Raw genomic sequence first — 20,317 nt, forward strand, 5'->3', positions numbered from 1 at the left:
GTATAGTCTGCAGGGTGTTAATGGCTTGCGTGTGAGTAATTACTTATATATACTGTACATGTGTCTGTGTGTATGCATTGTTTGTTAAGTGTACGTGTGTGTGCATGTGTTGTTGGGGGTGGAGTCCCACAGGGACACCTGGGTTAAGGGGAGGCATGTTATTTTACAACCTGACTGGTGGTTGTACTGACTGGGTGCTTGTGTGTGTGTGTGTGTGTATGAGTGTGTGTGTGTGTGTGTGTGTGTGTGTGTGTGTGTGTGTGTGTGTGTGTGTGTGTGTGTGTGTATGAGTGTGTGTGTATGAGTGTGTGTGTATGAGTGTGTGTGTGTATGAGTGTGCATGTGTGTGTGTTTATGGGTGTGTGGTAACGATATGTGTGTGTGTGTGTGTGTGTGTGTGTGTGTGTGTGTGTGTGTGTGTGTGTGTGTGTGTGTGTGTGATGGGTGTATGAGTGTGTGTGTGGTTGTGTTTGTGTGTATTGGTGTGTGTCTGTGTCTGTATGGGTGTCTGTATGGATGTGTGTATGGGTGTGTGTATGGATGATGGATGTGTGTCAGGGGAATTAGAGAAGCTGACAATAAGGTTGGATTGGACACTGGCGCTCCGAGGGCAGCTGGTCTGGGGCGTTGCTTGCCCTTTGGATGCCAGGCAGGGTTAGGGGTTACTGTGTGTGTATGGTGTGTGTGTGTGTGTGTGTGTGTGTGTGTGTGTGTGTGTGTGTGTGTGTGTGTGTGTGTGTGGGGGGGGAGGGGGGGGGGGGGGGTAGGCATGGTGACCCAGGATGTCATGGGGGCATTGAGCAAGGACATAGAACTGCCCCACATAAACAGACAGAACTCAGTCAGTCAGGCTGAACAATATTCACCTTTGTTTCCCAAGTGTTTTGGTTCAGTGAGGGAGAAAAGTAGAGGGTCTACAAGCACCTGTTGGTGAGAGGCCCCACTCTTAACATCTCCCTACCCCTCACTACCTCCCCCTCCCTCCTCTTTCCCGCCAGTCTCTCCTCAATCTCTTCACTCTCAACCTCACAATTTTTCTCTCTCCTCTTTCTCACCCTGTCCACACTCTTCTCCTTCTCCACCTCTTACCCTTCCCTACTCTTTCTCTCCTCTCTCACCCTTCTCTATCTCTCTCTCTCTCAATTTCAATTCAATTTAAGAGCTTTATTGGCATGGGAAACATATGTTAACATTGCCAAAGCAAGTGAAGTAGATCATAAACAAAAGTGAAATAAACAATCAAAATTAACATTAAACATTACACTCACAAAAGTTTAAAAAGAATGAAGACATTTCAAATGTCATATTATGTGCAAATAGTAAAAGTACAAAAGGGGAAAAAAATTAACATAAATATAGGTTGTATTTAAAATGGTGTGTGTTCTTCACTGGCTGCCCTTTTCTTGTGGCAACAGGTCACAAATATTGCAGCTGTGATTGCACACTGTGGTATTTCACCCAGGAGATATGGGAGTTTTTTTTTCTTTAATTCTTTGTGTATTTGTGTAATCTGAGGGAAATATGTGTCTCTAATATGGTCATACATTTGGCAGGAGGTTAGGAAGTGTATCTCAGTTTCCACCTCATTTTGTGGGCAGTGAGCACATAGCCTGTCTTCTCTTGACAGCCAGATCTGCCTATGGCGGCGGCCTTTCTCAATAGCAAGGCTATGCTCACTGAGTCTGTACATAGTCAAAGCTTTCCTTAATTTTGGGTCAGTCACTGTGGTCAGGTATTGTGCAACTGTGTATTCTCTGTTTATGGCAAAATGGCATTCTAGTTTGCTCTGTTTTTTTGTTAATTCTTTCCAATGTGTCAAGTAATTGTCTTTTTGTTTTCTCTTGATTTGGTTGGGTCTAATTGTGTTGCTGTCCTGGGGCTCTCTCTCTCTCTCTCTCTCTCTCTCTCTCTCTCTCTCTCTCTCTCTCTCTCCTACTCTCTCTCTCTCTCTCTCTCTCTCTCTCTCTCTCTCTCTCTCTCTCTCTCTCTCTGGCTCATCATGGAGAATATAAGATAATCTTTAAGAATGCAGTTACTAATGATTTTTCCCTTAAGCTTGACACAGCTACTTTTGGTCTTGCATATGAAGGGGATTTGAGATTACACATTCCTCAATAGCTTGAGCCCTCTTCTCCTCTCTCTGACAGATAGTCCTGCCAGTCCATCCAACATATCTACTGTGGCATGCCAGGTAGTCGCCAGCATGTTAATTAAATTAGACCAAACAGACCAATGCAAATCTGGGATCATTTAGTGTTGGGGCAGCCGGCTGAGCACAGTTTGCGACCATCATTTACCCGTCATGCATTATTAGCATTAGTGCTAACCCACCTTCACTGATTACCACAGACAGACAGAAGAGACTCATAGAGGGAATCCTTTCCATCATGAACCACCTCTCTGTCTCCTACAGGACACAAATGGATTATGGGATAAGGACAGGGAATTGCCCAGAACAGAGCATTCTGGAGACGAGTTGTCAAAGACCTATGCTCCCTAAAGAGTAGGTGTATTAAGAAAAGAAAACAGTTTCAACATGCACGATTCCAAAAGAGCATAACTCCTTTTCAAAGAGCCAAGACCCAAACTGATACGTTTTATATCTAATTCCTGCCAAACTGTTTGAATTTAAATTGAATTCTTGTTTCTCAGTTAGTAGTAGTCTGAACTAATCAATTCCACCTGGCCGACCAGCGAGTAGCAAAACGCTTGGCAGAGTAATCTTAGTGATGACTTCTTGGTAAAGTGAAAAGTCTGAAAGCCTGCTCCTTCCTCCAGGCCATAAACACCAGCACTCCACTACTCAACACACACTGTGTTTTGGGCTCTCTCTTTGTGTGTGTATAACTGTGTTTGCATGTGTCTATGGCTCTTATTTCTTGAGGATTTGAGGGCCACTGTAGAGCAGAGGAAGACGGATTGTCCACACACGGTTGTTTCCCAGCTGAAACAGTTTGGAACAGTTCGGACATGTTTCCCAGCTGAAACAGTTTGGAACAGTTCGGACATGTTTTCCAGCTGAAACAGTTTGGAACAGTTCGGACATGTTTCCCAGCTGAAACAGTTTGGAACAGTTCGGACATGTTTCCCAGCTGAAACAGTTTGGAACAGTTCGGACATGTGTCCCAGCTGAAACAGTTTGGAACAGTTCGGACATGTTTCCCAGCTGAAGCAGTTTGGAACAGTTCGGACATGTTTCCCAGCTGAAACAGTTTGGAACAGTTCGGACATGTTTTCCAGCTGAAACAGTTTGGAACAGTTCGGACATGTTTCCCAGCTGAAACAGTTTGGAACAATTCGGACATGTTTTCCAGCTGAAACAGTTTGGAACAGTTCGGACATGTTTTCCAGCTGAAACAGTTTGGAACAGTTCGGACATGTTTCCCAGCTGAAACAGTTTGGAACAGTTCGGACATGTTTCCCAGCTGAAACAGTTTGGAACAGTTCGGACATGTTTCCCAGCTGAAACAGTTTGGAACAGTTCGGACATGTTTCCCAGCTGAAACAGTTTGGAACAGTTCGGACATGTTTCCCAGCTGAAACAGTTTGGAACAGTTCGGACATGTGTCCCAGCTGAAACAGTTAGGAACAGTTCGGACATGTGTCCCAGCTGAAACAGTTTGGAACAGTTCGGACATGTTTCCCAGCTGAAACAGTTTGGAACAGTTCGGACATATATTATCATTACATTTTTTTACGTTTTTGTTTGTTGTCGGCTCTTCGGGGACACAAAAAAATTCTCGAGGCAAGCTGAAGCCTACGCCCTCTCATCTTCGATTGCTTAACAGTAGGGATTCTTCAGCGAAGTGCCTGTTGTCATTCAATGAGAGACGACTCGTCCTCATGCATATTTTTTCACTGGAAAAATGTATAATGGACAAACAGTACTATTGCCATTTTTTTCTCATTTTTCAAGCAAAGTTATTTTAAGGGAGGATGCGAGCACACTTGTTCGGTTTGCCTAGCCGCGCTCGGCTAGGAGCCAGCTGAAATGACACATTAGCTTACGACGTTAGCTTACTGTATATGAGACAAGGTTCCAACAGCAGTTACAACAGCTGGCAGTTTATGGGTAGCCAGATATCCCAGAGTTGTAAACAGGGCCAGGGAAATATACACTGTCTCTGGGCTCTGGGTTTGAGAGCATAGCTTATCAGTGGAGGGTTAACACGGCCTGAGGATTGGGGAGCAGCAATAGTCTGTGACGCCAATTTCTTTGTTCTTTTTGCACCGTTTATCTTATCAAGTTCGGGATGTGCATATCATTTTGTTTTCTCTATTGACACAGGGTCTGACCCTAGCTAGACCTCCTCCACTCTCTGCTCTTCTTCTGCCCGCCCAGCTCTGGATGACTATTAGGTCACTGGTGGCTCAGCTAGTACTGGCAGAAGGGGAGCGTGTTCATACTCATACCAGCTAGCACCCAGCCCTGATCAGAGCAGGAGATGAACACTGGGAAATGTAATAAATAAGAGCCAGGGAGAGCACAGGTGAGAAACACCTGGCAACGCAAAAAGGAAAACAATCCCTTGGAAAAACGCTTTTTAACACATACAAGTTCATATTTCTCTCAAAACACAGTCACACTTACACAAAGAGACATGCAAAACACCCATCCACACACAAATAAACACCCAAGCTAAAAACACACAAAACACATTTCGTTTAAACAAAAAGGTCAAGGCCTTGTGGAAATACAAATGGGGTCACCAAACCACAAAAAAAACACAGCGGACACATACTGTTAGTTTAACTGGAACGCAGCTTTAAAAATCAACATAAACTGGGAACAAACCAACACAAAACTATTATATTCTGATTTATTTCAAGACAACCTGCAGGTGGTTGTGGACTTTGGTATTTTTATGATGCACTATTTGTGCTCCAGCTAAATACTACATGGTGACGTCTGTAAAAAAACAAAAAACATACAACAAAAGGAAAACTGACAATGGGCATAGCCCCAGTCCACAGAGAAATGGTAGGCAGTGCAGAAATGCATCATTGTTGCTGCTTTTCACACTCATAAACTCCTGGAAGTTGGCATCTCTCACACACACACACACACACACACACACACACACACACACACACACACACACACACACACACACACACACACACACACACACACACACACACACACACACACACACACACACACACACACACACACACACACACACACACACACACACACACACACACACACACACACACATCAGAGTTCTTCAGGGATTAATGTCAGAATAATACATGACCTAAATACATCTGGTTGGTTTCTCCTATTGAGAGTCAGCGTAGCCAGGGTATATATGCATCTTCTTATGAAAAATGACTGAACATCACCGTGTCAATCAGGCTCACTGTCACATGAACTGAAAAAAGCAATCTGTTCTTGTTGGAAAAAAACAAAAATGAACTGCTTGAGTTAGTTAACAAACAAACACTATAAAAAGGTATTTTGTCTTCCTATAAAAATCTAAATAAAACAGCCTATGTGTGTTCTGAGAACTGTAAAAACAATATATTTTTGACACAATCCCTAAACCATAAAATACTAAGTAATCTTGTCAGAGTTGACAGAGTCTAGTAGCTGGTGAAAGAGGGGGAGGTTTCTGACCATAAAATACAACATTCAATTTCAAGAAAAAATGTCTCAGACTCTCTCAGGTGTGAGCTTGCCCTGTCATCATCCACCTCCTTCAAAGCCTCCTGTCCCAATATGAATGGCATCCTGGGGATTGACTACTTAGATAGCCTAACTCTCTGTTTGGTGATGCATTGTATGTGAGCGCGACAGGGTGATAAAAACCACACAAGGGTGGGATGGGGATTGAAAGGTTAGCAGGCGAGGGGGTGTCTTTCTATTCTCTCCCCTCCATTACTTGAGTACACATTCAGACACAATCCCTTGGCTCCATTGTGTGGGGATTACTATAGCTGAATGGAATGGTTGGGGGTTTAGCCTCAGCTAAAGGCCAGAGTCAGAGCATACCTTGGCCCGGAATGACTTTAAATCCACTTTACATTTCATCAAGTCATCTTAACCAAGATTCAGATGTATTCAAGATTCATCTAAACCTAACCCTGAAATATCAAATCTTTCAAAGGAGTTTGGTTTAGGGCTTGCTTTTGTCAATGTATCATCAGTTCACAGATGAAAGATCAAAGGTCTGGGTGCGAGTGGACACTTCTGTCATGTACAGTTGAAGTCGGAAGTTTACATACATTTAGTTTGGAGTCATTAAAACTCGTTTTTCAACCACTCCACACATTTCTTGTTAACAAACTATAGTTTTGGCAAGTCGATTAGGACATCTACTTTGTGCATGACACAAGTAATTTTTCCAACAATTGTTTACAGACAGATTATTTCACTTATAATTCACTGTATCACAATTCCAGTGGGTCAGAAGTTTACATACACTAAGTTGACTGTGCCTTTAAACAGCTTGGAAAATTACATAAAATGATGTCATGGCTTTAGAAGCTTCTGATAGACTAATTGACATAATTTAAGTCAATTGGAGGTGTACCTGTGGATGTATTTCAAGGCTTACCTTCAAACTCAGTGCCTCTTTGCTTGACATCATGGGAAAATCAAAAGAAATCAGCCAAGACCTCAGAAATAAAATTGTAGACCTCCACAAGTCTGGTTCATCCTTGGTAGCAATTTCCAAACGCTTGAAGGTACCACGTCCATCTGTACAAACAATAGTAAGCAAGTATGAACACCATGGGACCACGCAGCCGTTATACCGGAGACGCGTTCTGTCTCATAGAGATGAACGTACTTTGGTGCGAAAAGTGCAAATCAATCCCAGAACAACAGCAAAGGACCTTGTGAAGATGCTGGAGGAAACAGGTACAAAAGTATGTATATCCACAGTAAAACGAGTCCTATATCGACATAACCTGAAATGCTGCTCAGCAAGGAAGAATTCACTGCTCCAAAACCTCCATAAAAAAAGCCAAACTACGGTTTGCAACTTACCAATAGGGACAAAGATCGTACTTTTTGGAGAAATGTCCTCTGGTTTGATGAACCAAAAACAGAACTGTTTGGCCATAATGACAATCGTTGTGTTTGGAGGAAAAGAGGGGTGGCTTGCAAGCCGATGAACTCCATCCCAACCGTGAAGCACGGGCGTGGCAGCATCATGTTGTGGGGGTGCTTTGCTGCAGGAGGGACTGGTGCACTTCACAAAATAGATGGCATCATGAGGGAGGAGAATTATGTGGATATATTGAAGCAACATCTCAAGACATCATTCAGGAAGTTAAAGCTTGGCCGCAAATGGGTCTTCCAAATGGATAATGACCCCAAGCATACTTCCAAAGTTGTGGCAAAATGGCTTAAGGACAACAAAGGCAAGGTATTGGAGTGGCCATCACACAGCCCTGATCTCACTCCCATAGAAGATTTGTGGGCAGAACTGAAAAAGCGTGTGCGAGCAAAGAGGCCTACAAACCTGACTCAGTTACACCAGCTCTGTCAGGAGGAATGGGCCAAAATTCACCCAACATATTATGGGAAGTTTGTGGAAGGCTACCTGAAACGTTTGACCCAAGTTAAACAATTTAAAGGCAATGCTACCAAATACTAATTGAGTGTATGTAAACTTCTGACCCACTGGGAATGTGATGAAAGAAATACAAGTTAAAATAAATCATTATCTCTACTATTATTCTGACATTTCACATTCTTAAAATAAAGTGGTGATCCTAACTGACCTTAGACAGGGAATTTTTACTTGGATTAAATGTCAGCAATTGTGAAAAACTGAGTTTAAATGTATTTGGCTAAGGTGTATGTAAACTTCCGACTTCAACTGTATCTGCTGCATGTGGCTAGGGAGGAACAACTATATGGACATCTGTGACTGCAATGGAGATGTCCAGCAATCCATGTGTCCGTAGAGTCCATAGAAGTCTGGCTGAGGTTAATGATGTGGTGCTGGCCTGGGCTCCTGTGCCCACCGGGTGCACCGGCTGGCCTGGCAAACAAGATCGTTTACCTCTCAACTACTCCACTGACCTTGGTGATAAAAACCCTGGCCCTTCATGAAGCCAGTTCAGACTGCATGGGAGACAATGCTTTATAAGGGAGAGTAAGGAAATGAGAGGGCATTGGGGGAGGGAGAAGGGGTCGAGGTGAGGGCACTGGTCAGGAGGGTGGCTTGTGGCCGGGGGGTAGGAGATTGAGTTTGGTCTCTCATGCAGAAATGGGGGTGTGGGTGATTGAAAGGGAAGTGTGTCCACATAGCATAGCAGGTATTCCACCAGAAAGCAGGATATTAATGTGTGGAGGAGGAATTGTGAGTGACTGATTAGGAAGCAGTTCTGGGGCCTTGACTCATAGCTAAGCTCAACTGAACAAAGCTCCTCTGCTTCACATCTGACTCTAAACAAGCGTGGAGCCTTAGGGACTATAGGTAAATACATCATAAGTCATAAAGTAGGTGTTTTAAAAATCCCTGCTTAGATATGTGGATGAAAAAAGGAAGACGTGATGTGATGTGAGGAGAATATATCTCATTTGTAGCAGTATGGCAAGTTGCCATGCCACACGCAGCCTTGACGTGAAGAGGAGCGGTGTGCAGCAGGGATCGGTGTTAGGGCAATTCCAATGTGTGCTTTCCCTCTGGGAGAGAGACAGGTTGCAAGCGGAGGGAGACGTTTTGACAAGTTCCTGCTCTTTCTTTATCTGGGTTATGAAGATAAGGTGTTCACACAACACCAACGTCACAAACAGACAAGCAGCACACACACACACTAAGCAATGTTGTTTTTTCCAAACAAGTCGCAGGGAACAGAGGATGGAGACCCCTCGCTAATGATTAACATACTGCCAAAAACAAACAGACATTTACCACAGAAAACAGCCTGATTATTTCCAGGAAATACCTGCAGATGGTAACTGAGCAAGCACACCAGCCATGGAGAATTCCTTAAATAAACAGCTTCCTGGACATATCTATTTTCAACTATTTAGAATTAAAGTCCAGTTTGATAATGTCAGCATCGCTTGACCAAAAGGACAATCTTATGCAATCACATTTTTTTCCTGAATATTGACCCACTGCTCCTCTCTGTATATTGCAGAGTTAGTCAATACTAAGTCATAGGCTACTAAGTGAATATTATGTCTACAAAATACAGGTACAGTCAGGTAAGCTTTCTAAATTAGCCTACTATGAATTTGAGACAATAGGTACGTATGAAACACAGTTAGTGAACTGTTCCACTTCATTATGGACTAGTTGACTAATTGTATTTCATACGTACATATTGTCTCAATGACCTTGTCTCAAAGTGTTTCTACTCTGTTTATATTCTATTCTCCTCCAGAGACAGATTTTGAAGACATTCAATCAGTCAGCAGCGGGATGCCAGGTGGCTAGCGTGCCAGTCAGCCAGTCTCTGGTGGTATCTAGCTCCTGGGGCTCAGCCTTTCCTCACACATGGAGCCTGTCTGGGCACGACCAACCCATGACACACTGTACTGGGCTGGGCTCATACTGGGAACGACTCACTGAACTGAGAGGGTGGAGGGGCCTGAGAGAGCATGCAGCTGCAGCGGGTTGGTCTTTCACCCTGCTCTTACCTCACAGCCATATGGGCTAGGGTAGTGTATGCCTAGGCTATTGTATGCCTAGGCTAGTGTATGCCTAGGCTAGTGTATGCCTAGGCTAGTGTATGGCTAGGCTAGTGTATGGCTAGGCTAGTGTATGGCTAGGCTAGTGTATGCCTAGGCTAGTGTATGTCTAGGCTAGTGTATGCCTTGGCTAGTGTATGGCTAGGCTAGTGTATGCCTGGGCTAGTGTATGCCTAGGCTAGTGTATGCCTGGGCTAGTGTATGCCTGGGCTAGTGTATGCCTAGGTGAGTGTATGCCTGGGCTAGTGTATGCCTGGGCTAGTGTATGCCTGGGCTAGTGTATGCCTAGGCTAGTGTATGGCTAGGCTAGTGTATGCCTAGGCTAGTGTATGCCTAGGCTAGTGTATGTCTAGGCTAGTGTATGGCTAGGCTAGTGTATGCCTAGGCTAGTGTATGCCTGGGCTAGTATAGTGCTAGGCTAGTGTAGTGCTAGGCTAGTGTATGTCTAGGCTAGTGTGTGCCTAGGCTAGTGTAGTGCTAGGCTAGTGTATGTCTAGGCTAGTGTAGTGCTAGGCTAGTGTATGTCTAGGCTAGTGTATGGCTAGGCTAGTGTATGTCTAGGCTAGTGTATGGCTAGGCTAGTGTATGGCTAGGCTAGTGTATGTCTAGGCTAGTGTATGGCTAGGCTAGTGTATGTGCGTGTGTTTATTTTATTATTTGTCATTTTTTTATTTAACCATAATTTAACTAGGCAAGTCAGTTAAGAACAAATTCATATTTACAATGACGGCCTACACCGACCAAACCCAGACGACTCTGGGCCAATTGTGTGCCGCCCTATGGGACTCCCAATCATGGCCGGTTGTGATACAGCCTGGATTCAAAACAGGGTGTCTATAGTGATGCCTCAAGCACTGAGATGCAGCGCCGTAGACCACTGCACCACTCGGGAGTTGGGGTGGGTGGGGCTGGGGGGGTGAAACAGATGCAGCTTTGGGAAAACAACCACAAAATCTCAAGCTGAACCTCATACAGAGATTAGTATCGCTCATAGACGCAGAGCCCACACAAGCACAAACTGTAAATATACACCTACCCTACCTTATCAAACCCCAGATCAATACACATCTACCCTACCTTATCAAACCCCCAGATACATACACATCTACCCTACCTTATCAAACCCCAGATCAATACACATCTACCCTACCTTATCAAACCCCAGATCAATACACATCTACCCTACCTTATCAAACCCCAGATCAATACACATCTACCCTACCTTATCAAACCCCAGATCAATACACATCTACCCTACCTTATCAAACCCCAGATCAATACACATCTACCCTACCTTATCAAACCCCAGATCAATACACATCTACCCTACCTTATCAAACCCCCAGATACATACACATCTACCCTACCTTATCAAACCCCAGATCAATACACATCTACCCTACCTTATCAAACCCCAGATCAATACACATCTACCCTACCTTATCAAACCCCCAGATACATACACATCTACCCTACCTTATCAAACCCCAGATCAATACACATCTACCCTACCTTATCAAACCCCAGATCAATATACATCTACCCTACCTTATCAAACCCCAGATCAATATACATCTACCCTACCTTATCAAACCCCAGATCAATATACATCTACCCTACCTTATCAAACCCCAGATTAATACACATCTACCCTACCTTATCAAACCCCAGATCAATACACATCTACCCAACCTTATCAAACCCCAGATTGTGAGATTATAAAGGGGATGGAAACAGAGCAGGGCAGGAACTTTCCAGTATTTTTATGATTTTGTTCATTTCTCCAGTGAAGTGATGGTGAGCCTCTCCCTCTCTCCCACCTGGCGAGATAGGACCTGAACCACTCCATGGGAATGTTACAAATGGCACCCTGTTCCCTATTGTCCCTGTCCAAAGTAGTGCACTATACAGAGAAAAGGGTGCATCTTGGATGCAGTCCTGGGTTGGTTCTGCCACAGCAGCAATTCGGGCAGTTCAGGCGGGGCAGTTCAGGCGGGGCAGTTCAGGCCGGGCAGTTCAGGCCGGGCAGTTCAGGCCGGGCAGTTCAGGCCGGGCAGTTCAGGCCGGGCATGAACAGGCTCAGGCATGTGGGAAGCAGTGGGTGGCATCTCAAAGGCAGCAGTAGCACTCACTCAACTGTTAAATGGATACTATTTATACTTATGTAATGCGTTGGATGTTGGGTATATACAGACATATATCCTTGTTTAATTTCATAATCAGAAATTATTACGCTTTCTTTTCTACAAAGCAACATAAAATCAATGCCTCTCTATGTCACTAGTTTTTGTTTACTTTCTTAAAGCCACAATTTAAAACATGTTCATTTAAACAGTACTGCTAATTAAAATGACTGTCGATCAAAACCCTCTTCCATGTGAATTATATTACACACATACTATCAATCAGGCTTCAGATTCAATTTAAAAGCAATCAGCGACGGGAGGGTTTAACAAATCAATGGTAATCTAATTAAGCAATAAGGCCCGAGAGGGTGTGGTATATGGCCAATATACCACGGCTATGGGCTGTTCTATAGATGTTATATAACTGTTCTTATGCACGGCGCAACGTCGTAGTGGCAATGTAACCTACATCTGTTATTAAACTTGAGTGATGATGCCTCCCTGTCTTTGTCTATTGGTGCCATTCCAAGTCCTTACCATCTCTCACTCGCTTCCATTACCATTACTCAGCAAAATGTCTAGTAAAAACTTACTTCCATTACCATTACTCAGCAAAATGTCTAGTAAAAACTTACTTCCATTACCATTACTCAGCAAAATGTCTAGTAAAAACTTACTTCCATTACCATTAATCAGCAAAATGTCTAGTAAAAAAATCAAAAATAAACATTAGTGCGTTTATATGCACACTAATAATTCGATATTAAACTGATTATGGCAGTAGGCTGAGTATGGCATTAGTCATTTAAACGCCTTACTCTGCTGATCTTAAATCGGCGTAAGGTAAAAAATCTAAGTCAGCATACGCCGATTAAAACACCTGGATTTCTGAGCAATTTTTCAAATTGTTAAGACATGTAAACACCTTCATTGGCGTTCCAGCTGTGTATTTGATCTACGCATGTGCTAGCACCAGCCGAGCAAGCCTCCCTCTTTAGCACAAGTGGAGTGAGTTCGGAACAACTGTATGCATGTGTCATAGAAGTAGTTTTCACATACAAACTCTATATGTCCGAACACAGAATCAAATACCCTTCCCAAAAATAGCATGTTCGCTGTGGTACAACATTTATTGTGATTGCTGATTTTCTGCATTTATCAGACTGCCATCAGGTAGCCTGATTTCAGATGTGTCCATGTAAACAGGATTATTTGGGCAATTGTGTGTCTTGCAAAGCACGTAAACATTTGAATCAAACTATTATAATAATCTGACTATACACAATAATCACATTATTGAGTGCATGTAACCGTACTCCTTGTCAAGCCAAAGTCTGATGTATAAGCCCATCAGTAGTTTTAAGAAGCACTTTGAAACTCCTTGACGTTTGTGTGTATAAGTCTATTGAGAGGACAAGTTATTATTCTTTCATTAGATGGTTTGTGTTTCTGGTAAGTAACAAACAGCCAGACCATAATAAGCCTGCAGCGAGAGAGGCAATGAGCAGCTACAGAAAACAGACTTACTCTAGCCTCTAACACATGGACAAGATGACAGAGCCACTTATCATTACATCATTTATCATATCTGACCCCCTACACTAGGGTTGAGTCCCAAACGGCACTGTTTTCCCTTCATAGTGCACTACTTTTGACCAGAGCCCTATGGGTCCGTAGCCAGGAGTTAAGAGGCTCGGTGGAGTTGACAACCACCACTTAAATCATCAAACATACTCTTGCATCGGCTCGCTTCTCCAACCCTCCTTTACATTCCTATTCCAGGTCTTCTTCAGAACTACAGCCGTTTAGTTAAACAGATGATAAAGCTTAAGCATGCATGCCTCTTTAGTGTGTTTCCTTTTTACTGTTTCATGGCCTGGCTTATCTGGTTCTCTTACTATGGAATAAAAGAGAGGATCTACTTGCCATATGCCACTGAGTATGACCCATAAATCCATTAGAAAACTACTAGGATAAGATCCTTCTTCTCCTTCAGGCTTTAAAGCAAAAAACAGGGCAAGAGACCGTTGGTCAGTTATTGTACGTTCATACTCATTGCTGCCAAGTTAACCCCTCCTTAAGTCTAAAAAACACCTGTTGGTCTGGTGGTTAAACATTTAAATGACTTGTTGTTTTGACTTGAGAGCACAAAGGAATATGTTTTAATGGCTGTTAAAGTAATCAACAAAAAGATAAACCCTGATAGCATTTACCTGTTAAAAGCTCTTTTGGCTGCAGAAAATTCACACATTACATTTAAAATCGACTACATGAATAAGACTGACGATGTCTAAAACAGAAATCAAATATCTGAAAAAAATAATCTGAAAAACCTGCTTAATTCTGACTGTGGAATTATTAGAAGGTATGATTCAGTTATTACACCAGTATAACTAAGTGTAGAGGCTCTTGCACCTCAAGGCACCTGATTAGTCAGTGAAAAATAATGTCTGATAAAAATGTGCCTAGCTAGCATGCCATCATCTTTTTGTGTGTAAATACTATTTTGAGAGAGTGAGAGAGAGAAAGAGAGTGAGAGAGAGAGATGGAGAGTAAGGGGGAGAGAGAGAGAGAGAGAGAGAGAGTGGGAGATGGAGAGTAACAGAGAGAGAGAGAGAGAGAGAGAGAGAGTGGGAGAGAGAGATGGAGAGTAAGGGGGAGAGAGAGAGAGTGAGAGACGGAGAGTAACAGAGAGAGAGAGAGAGAGCGAGAGAGAGAGAGATGGAGAGTAAGGGAGAGAGAGAGAGTGAGAGACGGAGAGTAACAGAGAGAGAGAGAGAGAGAGAGAGAGAGAGAGTAGGGGAGAGAGAGAGAGAGCGAGAGAGAGAGAGAGAGAGAGAGAGAGAGAGAGAGAGAGAGAGAGAGAAAGAGCTTTCACTAGCATGGTATAGTATCATCTTCCTCCCAGCAGCTGCTGAGTTCCTGTTATTTTACCACAGATTCATCACGGATCGCTGAGAGTCAGAAATGCATTCCATGATTCAATTTCCCCCCTCTGCATTCTTAACTAAAACCCCCCTCCCCTCCCCTCCCATCTCTCTGTATCTCTACTGTAGCTACATAATCATTAAAAACTATTAACATCCTCATTCTCAGGGAGTGAGTGGACCTGAGTTATGTATGTTGTAGTGACGTTTTCGGCTCTATTGTATGTCTATGTGGTAAAGTCAGATCTGGGTTCCAATACTATTGGAAATCTTTAAGATACATTAAGCGTTTGTCTTAACAATGAACCCAGGTCTTGTAATAATGAAGTCAGGGCATGGGGGTGCTCTGCTCAGTGCTGCTACAGATATTGACAGGACTATTGACAGAACCTCTAGAAGGGCCGTCAGCGGTTCAATTCATGTCCCTATTGATCAGATTATTTAACCGATTGATCCCATCAATGCTGATGGATGGATAGAGAAGAGAAGACAAAGAAGAGGAGAAGAGAGGCATGAAGCGAAGTGAAGACCTCCGGAGCAGAGATAGACATACAGCAACAGGAAGGGTCTGGTAGAAGGAGACAGTGGACTCCATCCCGTAATGATTCATCATCGATACTGTCTTGAATTTATTGAATTACCATGTCTCACTAACTCTCCTTAATCCATGCTTAATTCAAGTCAACTACATACAGTAGTTGCTGCAGGAGCAAATTCTCTAACTCTTAAATCCTGAAAATAACCTAATGACCATAATACTCTTGAACAGTACTCTGACTACAACTACATTACAGTGGAAAACATATTTACGAAATATGATGAAGCATATTTGTAGTGATTCTATAACACATAACTTTCATAGTGCATTATTATTCAGTTCTTACCCCATTGTAGCAGCGTTTCTCCTCGGAGCCGGTGAAGTGGTATGGCTGCTTGGTGTGGCACTTCTGGATGAAATCCTTGAAGAAGTTGTTGACGTCTGCCAGTGAGATGACGCAGACGGCTGAGCTGGCCGTGGGTTCTGGGGAGTCTGGCTTGGATCGGGCGAAGGCAGCAAACAGCACGTCCTCCCTTTCCTTCAGCCCCATCTCCTGCCTCAGCTCGCTGCCCGCCTCAGCCACATGGGCTGCCTGGAGGACATTAAACACCTCGACGCTGGCCAAGCGCCGCCGCCGCCGCCTCTCCGTCAGGATGCACTCAAAGGGCATCTCCACATAACGCCGCAGCTCCGGGTCGGTGCCGCACATGCGGACGATGCGGGTGTGGTAGACCTGCGAGCTGCGGCCCTCACGCTGCACGGTGAGGAAGTAGGCGTGGCTGCCGCTCTGGAAGGAGTAGACGTAACGCAGGTGGTGGTCGCCGCGGAGGCCCGGGGCCAGGTCCATGTAGGACTGGTCGGAGAAGAAACGGAAGCCATCTTGGGTTTCTTTCATCTGACGCACTGAGATGGTGTGGTGCTGTGGCTGCTGGGCCTGGGGGTCGGAGGTCATGCGGGACGGACTTCCAGTTCCAGTGATCTCCGAGTTCCCCACGAAGAACCGTACCACGCCTCCGCTCACCATGTTGAGCACACGGGAACCCAGGGGGCTGGTAACACAGTCGGGACAGCCCTGCTGTCCTCCATCATCTGTCTTGGGTGAATACATACAGTTCACCTCCTTGTAAACATTCCCTCTCTCCACCAGCAAGTGGCGACGGCAGACACCGGCGTCCGCGGAGCTGCAGCTGAACAGCTCATCGTCATAGTAACGCTCCACCAGCAGGGCCATGTTATTGTTGTCCAACACAGCGTTGGGCTTGCCAGCAGCTCCATCCTGGCTACTTGGGCCACATTGCCTTTCGACACCAGCCTCTGACACTGGCCCGGTCCAGTACTCCGACAGCTTGGTCAGATTCTCTGACAGCGCATAGATCCTGTTCACAGCACCAACGTAAACCGTCCCCTCGAAGGTGACCAGGTTCTGTATAGCGGAGTCGGCCTCGAAGCTGGGCAGGTTGTAGGTCACAGAGAGGTTGAGCTTGGAGTTCTCGGCCGGTTCATCACATTGACCTCTCACCTTCGAGGAGCACAGAGCCCAGAGGATGATCACGATGTCCAACAAGCAGATATTCTTCATCCTGTTCCAAAATAAGCCACAGAAAGAGAGAAGTTACATTACACTGTATGTTTTAGTCATTTAGCAGACAGGCTTATCCAGAGCCACTTATTATCTCATTCAACTAAGGTTAGGAAAGTAAAAAAATGAGGGGTGACTTATTCGGGACATTCATAACAATAACACAAAGAAAACACCATCAAACATAATAATGTTGGCGTCTAGACTTCCCTCACATGTTCAGACAGAGCGTTGTGGAGAAAAAGGAGCATTCTCTTGATAAAAAGAGGGATTAGAAAAACAAGAGGGATCACTATTGCTTTGTCAGGCTCATAAATGGAACTGTGTGTCAGGGTCTAAAGCCGTGGTCTACTCACTCCACCACAGCACCACGTCAGTGAAATCACTGTCAACTGAATGCTGATATGACTTGGGAGCATTATGGAGCCCCACTTCAATATCAAACACATCAGCACTTCTACTATGACTCTCTATTATTGTGAACAAGCCAGTCAGTGAAACTCATGTTGACCGACGGACAATAAAGTTTTACTGAAGTGGTGTTTTGCAGTGCTGACCGAGCAACACTCAGTACCACTTCGGTGGTTCCAAATTCCAGATCTCTGGTTCCATTCCGGCCACAGTGCGACCCAATTGGGTGAATCACCGAGGATACAGTAACCCTCTCTGGTCTGTAGGGCGATGCAACCAACCAACCACACAGCTAAGTTTAGAAAACTTCCCCAAAGGAGTGGTAGCTAGAACCCCAATTAAAACAAGTCAGGTGGACTATGAGTGGGGCGCTGTACAAAATGATAAATAGTTGGAATGCAGGCCACTTAAATGGCAATCCACTGGGGAATGCTTTTAAGGTCTGTCAGAGAGAGAGAGAGAGAGAGAGAGGGGTAGGTAGGTAGGTAGGTAGGTGGGTGGGTGGGTGGGTGGGTGGGTGGGTGGGTGGGTGGGTGGGTGGGTGGGTGGGTGGGTGGGTGGGTGGGTGGGTGGGTGGGTGGGTGGGTGGGTGGGTGGGTAGGTAGGTAGGTAGGTAGGTAGGTAGGTAGGTAGGTAGGTAGGTAGGTAGGTAGGTAGGTAGGTAGGTAGGTAGGTAGGTAGGTAGGTAGGTAGGTAGGTAGGTAGGTAGGTAGGTAGGTAGGTAGGTAGGTAGGTAGGTAGGTAGGTAGGTAGGTAGGTAGGTAGGTAGGTAGGTAGGTAGGTAGGTAGGTAGGTAGATAGATAGATAGATAGATAGATAGATAGATAGATAGATAGATAGATAGATAGATAGATAGATAGATAGATAGATAGATAGATAGATAGGAGGAGAAAGAGAGAGATTTCAGACCCTAGTTAATCAGAATATTTGCATGTAGGATTTCACCTGCTTGGTCCATATCAGCACATTTTGTACAAGTGGTGGGAAGACAACAAAAACAGCAGGAGAGGTCAGCAAGGAGAGAACCCCCTTAGCATAATTTCCTAATATCCTGAGTGGAGAATATTTCTTGATTTAACAATACATTGTTGTTGTTTCTCTAATATAGGCCAGTTTTGCACTTGATATTTCCAGACAATTCATAAATCTCACTATCATATTTAAATGGATGATTCCACAGCAGCCAATATGTAGCCACTATAGGCTATGAAAACTATGTTTATATCAATATAATGTTACATAGCCTTTCTTGATTACTGCAAACACGTGATTGATTAACCCCCTGGAACCTAAGGGTTTTCTCAATGAGTTGTACCTCCCTAAAGCATTACATCGTTATAAGAATGTAATAACATTATTGACCATCAATCCAGAGTTCTGATTTTCTATTTTAGGACACTTGGGGTCATCACAGACAAATATATACAATTCTAGTGATGGAGAGGAAATGGGGGCCCCTCATGCAAAACTATTTTCAAGGATGGATGGGAGTCAAAGTGGCATGTGCACATACTAGAGGAATGACTAGTTTGTTTTTTTACTAACAATTATGAGTAAGCGTGAAGAACGAAAACACATTTCATTGACTCCATATTATTGTACCATTATTGGTCCCCGTCTGGCTCAGTTAGTAGAGAATGGCGATTCCCACGGGAGAGTATGAAAATGTATGTCGCTCTAGTTAAGAGCCTTTTTTTTATGTACCACGCACCTGCTCCCGTGTCCCGCCCGATACAATTAATTTCTTATAGGTGTTACTGCAAGTAACAAGTAAATACAGATTTGATAAACATAATTTTAAATGATATATCGTTATTTAAAGAGAGGGAAGGGATTCATGAGAGAAACTGTTGAGAGAAATCCGCGGAACATTCTGTGAGGCTATTCTGGAGATGTTGGTTAGTGTAAGCTTATCATTGCAAAACGTAGGCTATTAGGACAATACTATCATTTAATCAATAAATTAAAGTATTCAGCATTGGCTAGCTTTCTGATACGCGTCTGAGCAAACGCGTATTGACGAGCGTTTCGTGGATGCCTAATTTTAATAGGCCTATGTAGGCTAATTAAAAGTAAAGCAAACTTAAATAGCATTATTAAACCAAGTATACATTTCAAATGTGTCAAAAATAGAACGTACCTGTCAGTTAGGCACCTGTCTCAGTTATGTTTGGGTTTCTTCTTTCAAATCATAGTAGGCTACACAACTCAGGATTCCTCACAAGAGACTGTGCGCATTGACTTTTTGACGGCCGAATAACAAATTTATATGCAAAAGATGCGTTTTACTTTGAATACTCTGCCCTTTTCTCTTTATTTTCACAACGAATACAAAAGTTTGTCCTTTACTCAGACACAAGAAGACCGTTTCTCAATCCGTGTTTCAAGATGCGGACCTGTGTGACTCGGGAGTGTGAGGTGTAGATCGTGCACACTGGCATTCAAACCCCCTCCGTTTTTTTGTCTGCTCTCGTAGCGCTCCTCCTCTATAAACTACTCTGCTGCGAGAGGTGGTGAGGCGCGGGAGTTCACACAGGTGAATTTCATAGGGTTTAATCGATGGCACCCGTACATTTGACTGTTTAGTCTTTAGCTTGGTCCCCACAGTGTATGTTAATAACTACGTTATGTAACGAGTCAATAAAATAGCCTATATACTGTGTGTATAAAAAAAATGAAGAAAGCCTTCCTAATATTGAGTTGCACCCCACCCCCCCTTGCCCTCAGAACATCCTCAATTCATCTGGGAATGGCCTCCACAAGGTGTAGAAAGCATTCCACAGGGATCCTGGCCCATGTTGACTCCAATGCTTCCCACAGTTGTGTCAAGTTGTCTGGATGTCATTTGGGTGGTGGACCATTCTTGATACACATGAACCTGTTGAGTATGAAAAACCCAGCAGTTCTTGACACAAACCGGGGTGCCTGCCAACTACTACCAGTCTATGTCATGGAAAGAGTAGGTGTCCTTAATGTTTTGTACACTCAGTGTAAATCGCTGTTGAAGCAACTGTTGAAGACTAGAAAAACTATTTAACATTCCACCCGAATTTCCACTCCCTAAGAAAGACCAC

At 43.9% G+C, this 20,317-nt stretch overlaps 1 protein-coding gene across 2 annotated transcripts in view; it reads right to left on the reverse strand.

Annotated features, from left to right (window-relative positions):
- met (MET proto-oncogene, receptor tyrosine kinase) overlaps positions 1–19,686 on the reverse strand; it is an 89,005-nt gene extending 69,319 nt beyond the window's left edge. For both annotated transcript variants that reach the window (XM_036958810.1, XM_036958804.1), the window contains exons 1-2: positions 19,384–19,686; positions 15,599–16,832 (exon numbers count right to left, since the gene is read on the reverse strand). In XM_036958810.1, the coding sequence (XP_036814705.1) occupies positions 15,599–16,831 (1,233 nt within the window). In that variant the 5' untranslated portion in view covers position 16,832; positions 19,384–19,686. The remainder of the gene's footprint in view (positions 1–15,598; positions 16,833–19,383) is intronic.
- Between the last annotated feature and the right edge of the window lie 631 nt (positions 19,687–20,317).

The sequence above is a fragment of the Oncorhynchus mykiss genome, chromosome 2 (assembly GCF_013265735.2).
Source record: "Oncorhynchus mykiss isolate Arlee chromosome 2, USDA_OmykA_1.1, whole genome shotgun sequence".
In the NCBI taxonomy this organism is placed as follows: Eukaryota; Metazoa; Chordata; class Actinopteri; order Salmoniformes; family Salmonidae; genus Oncorhynchus; species Oncorhynchus mykiss.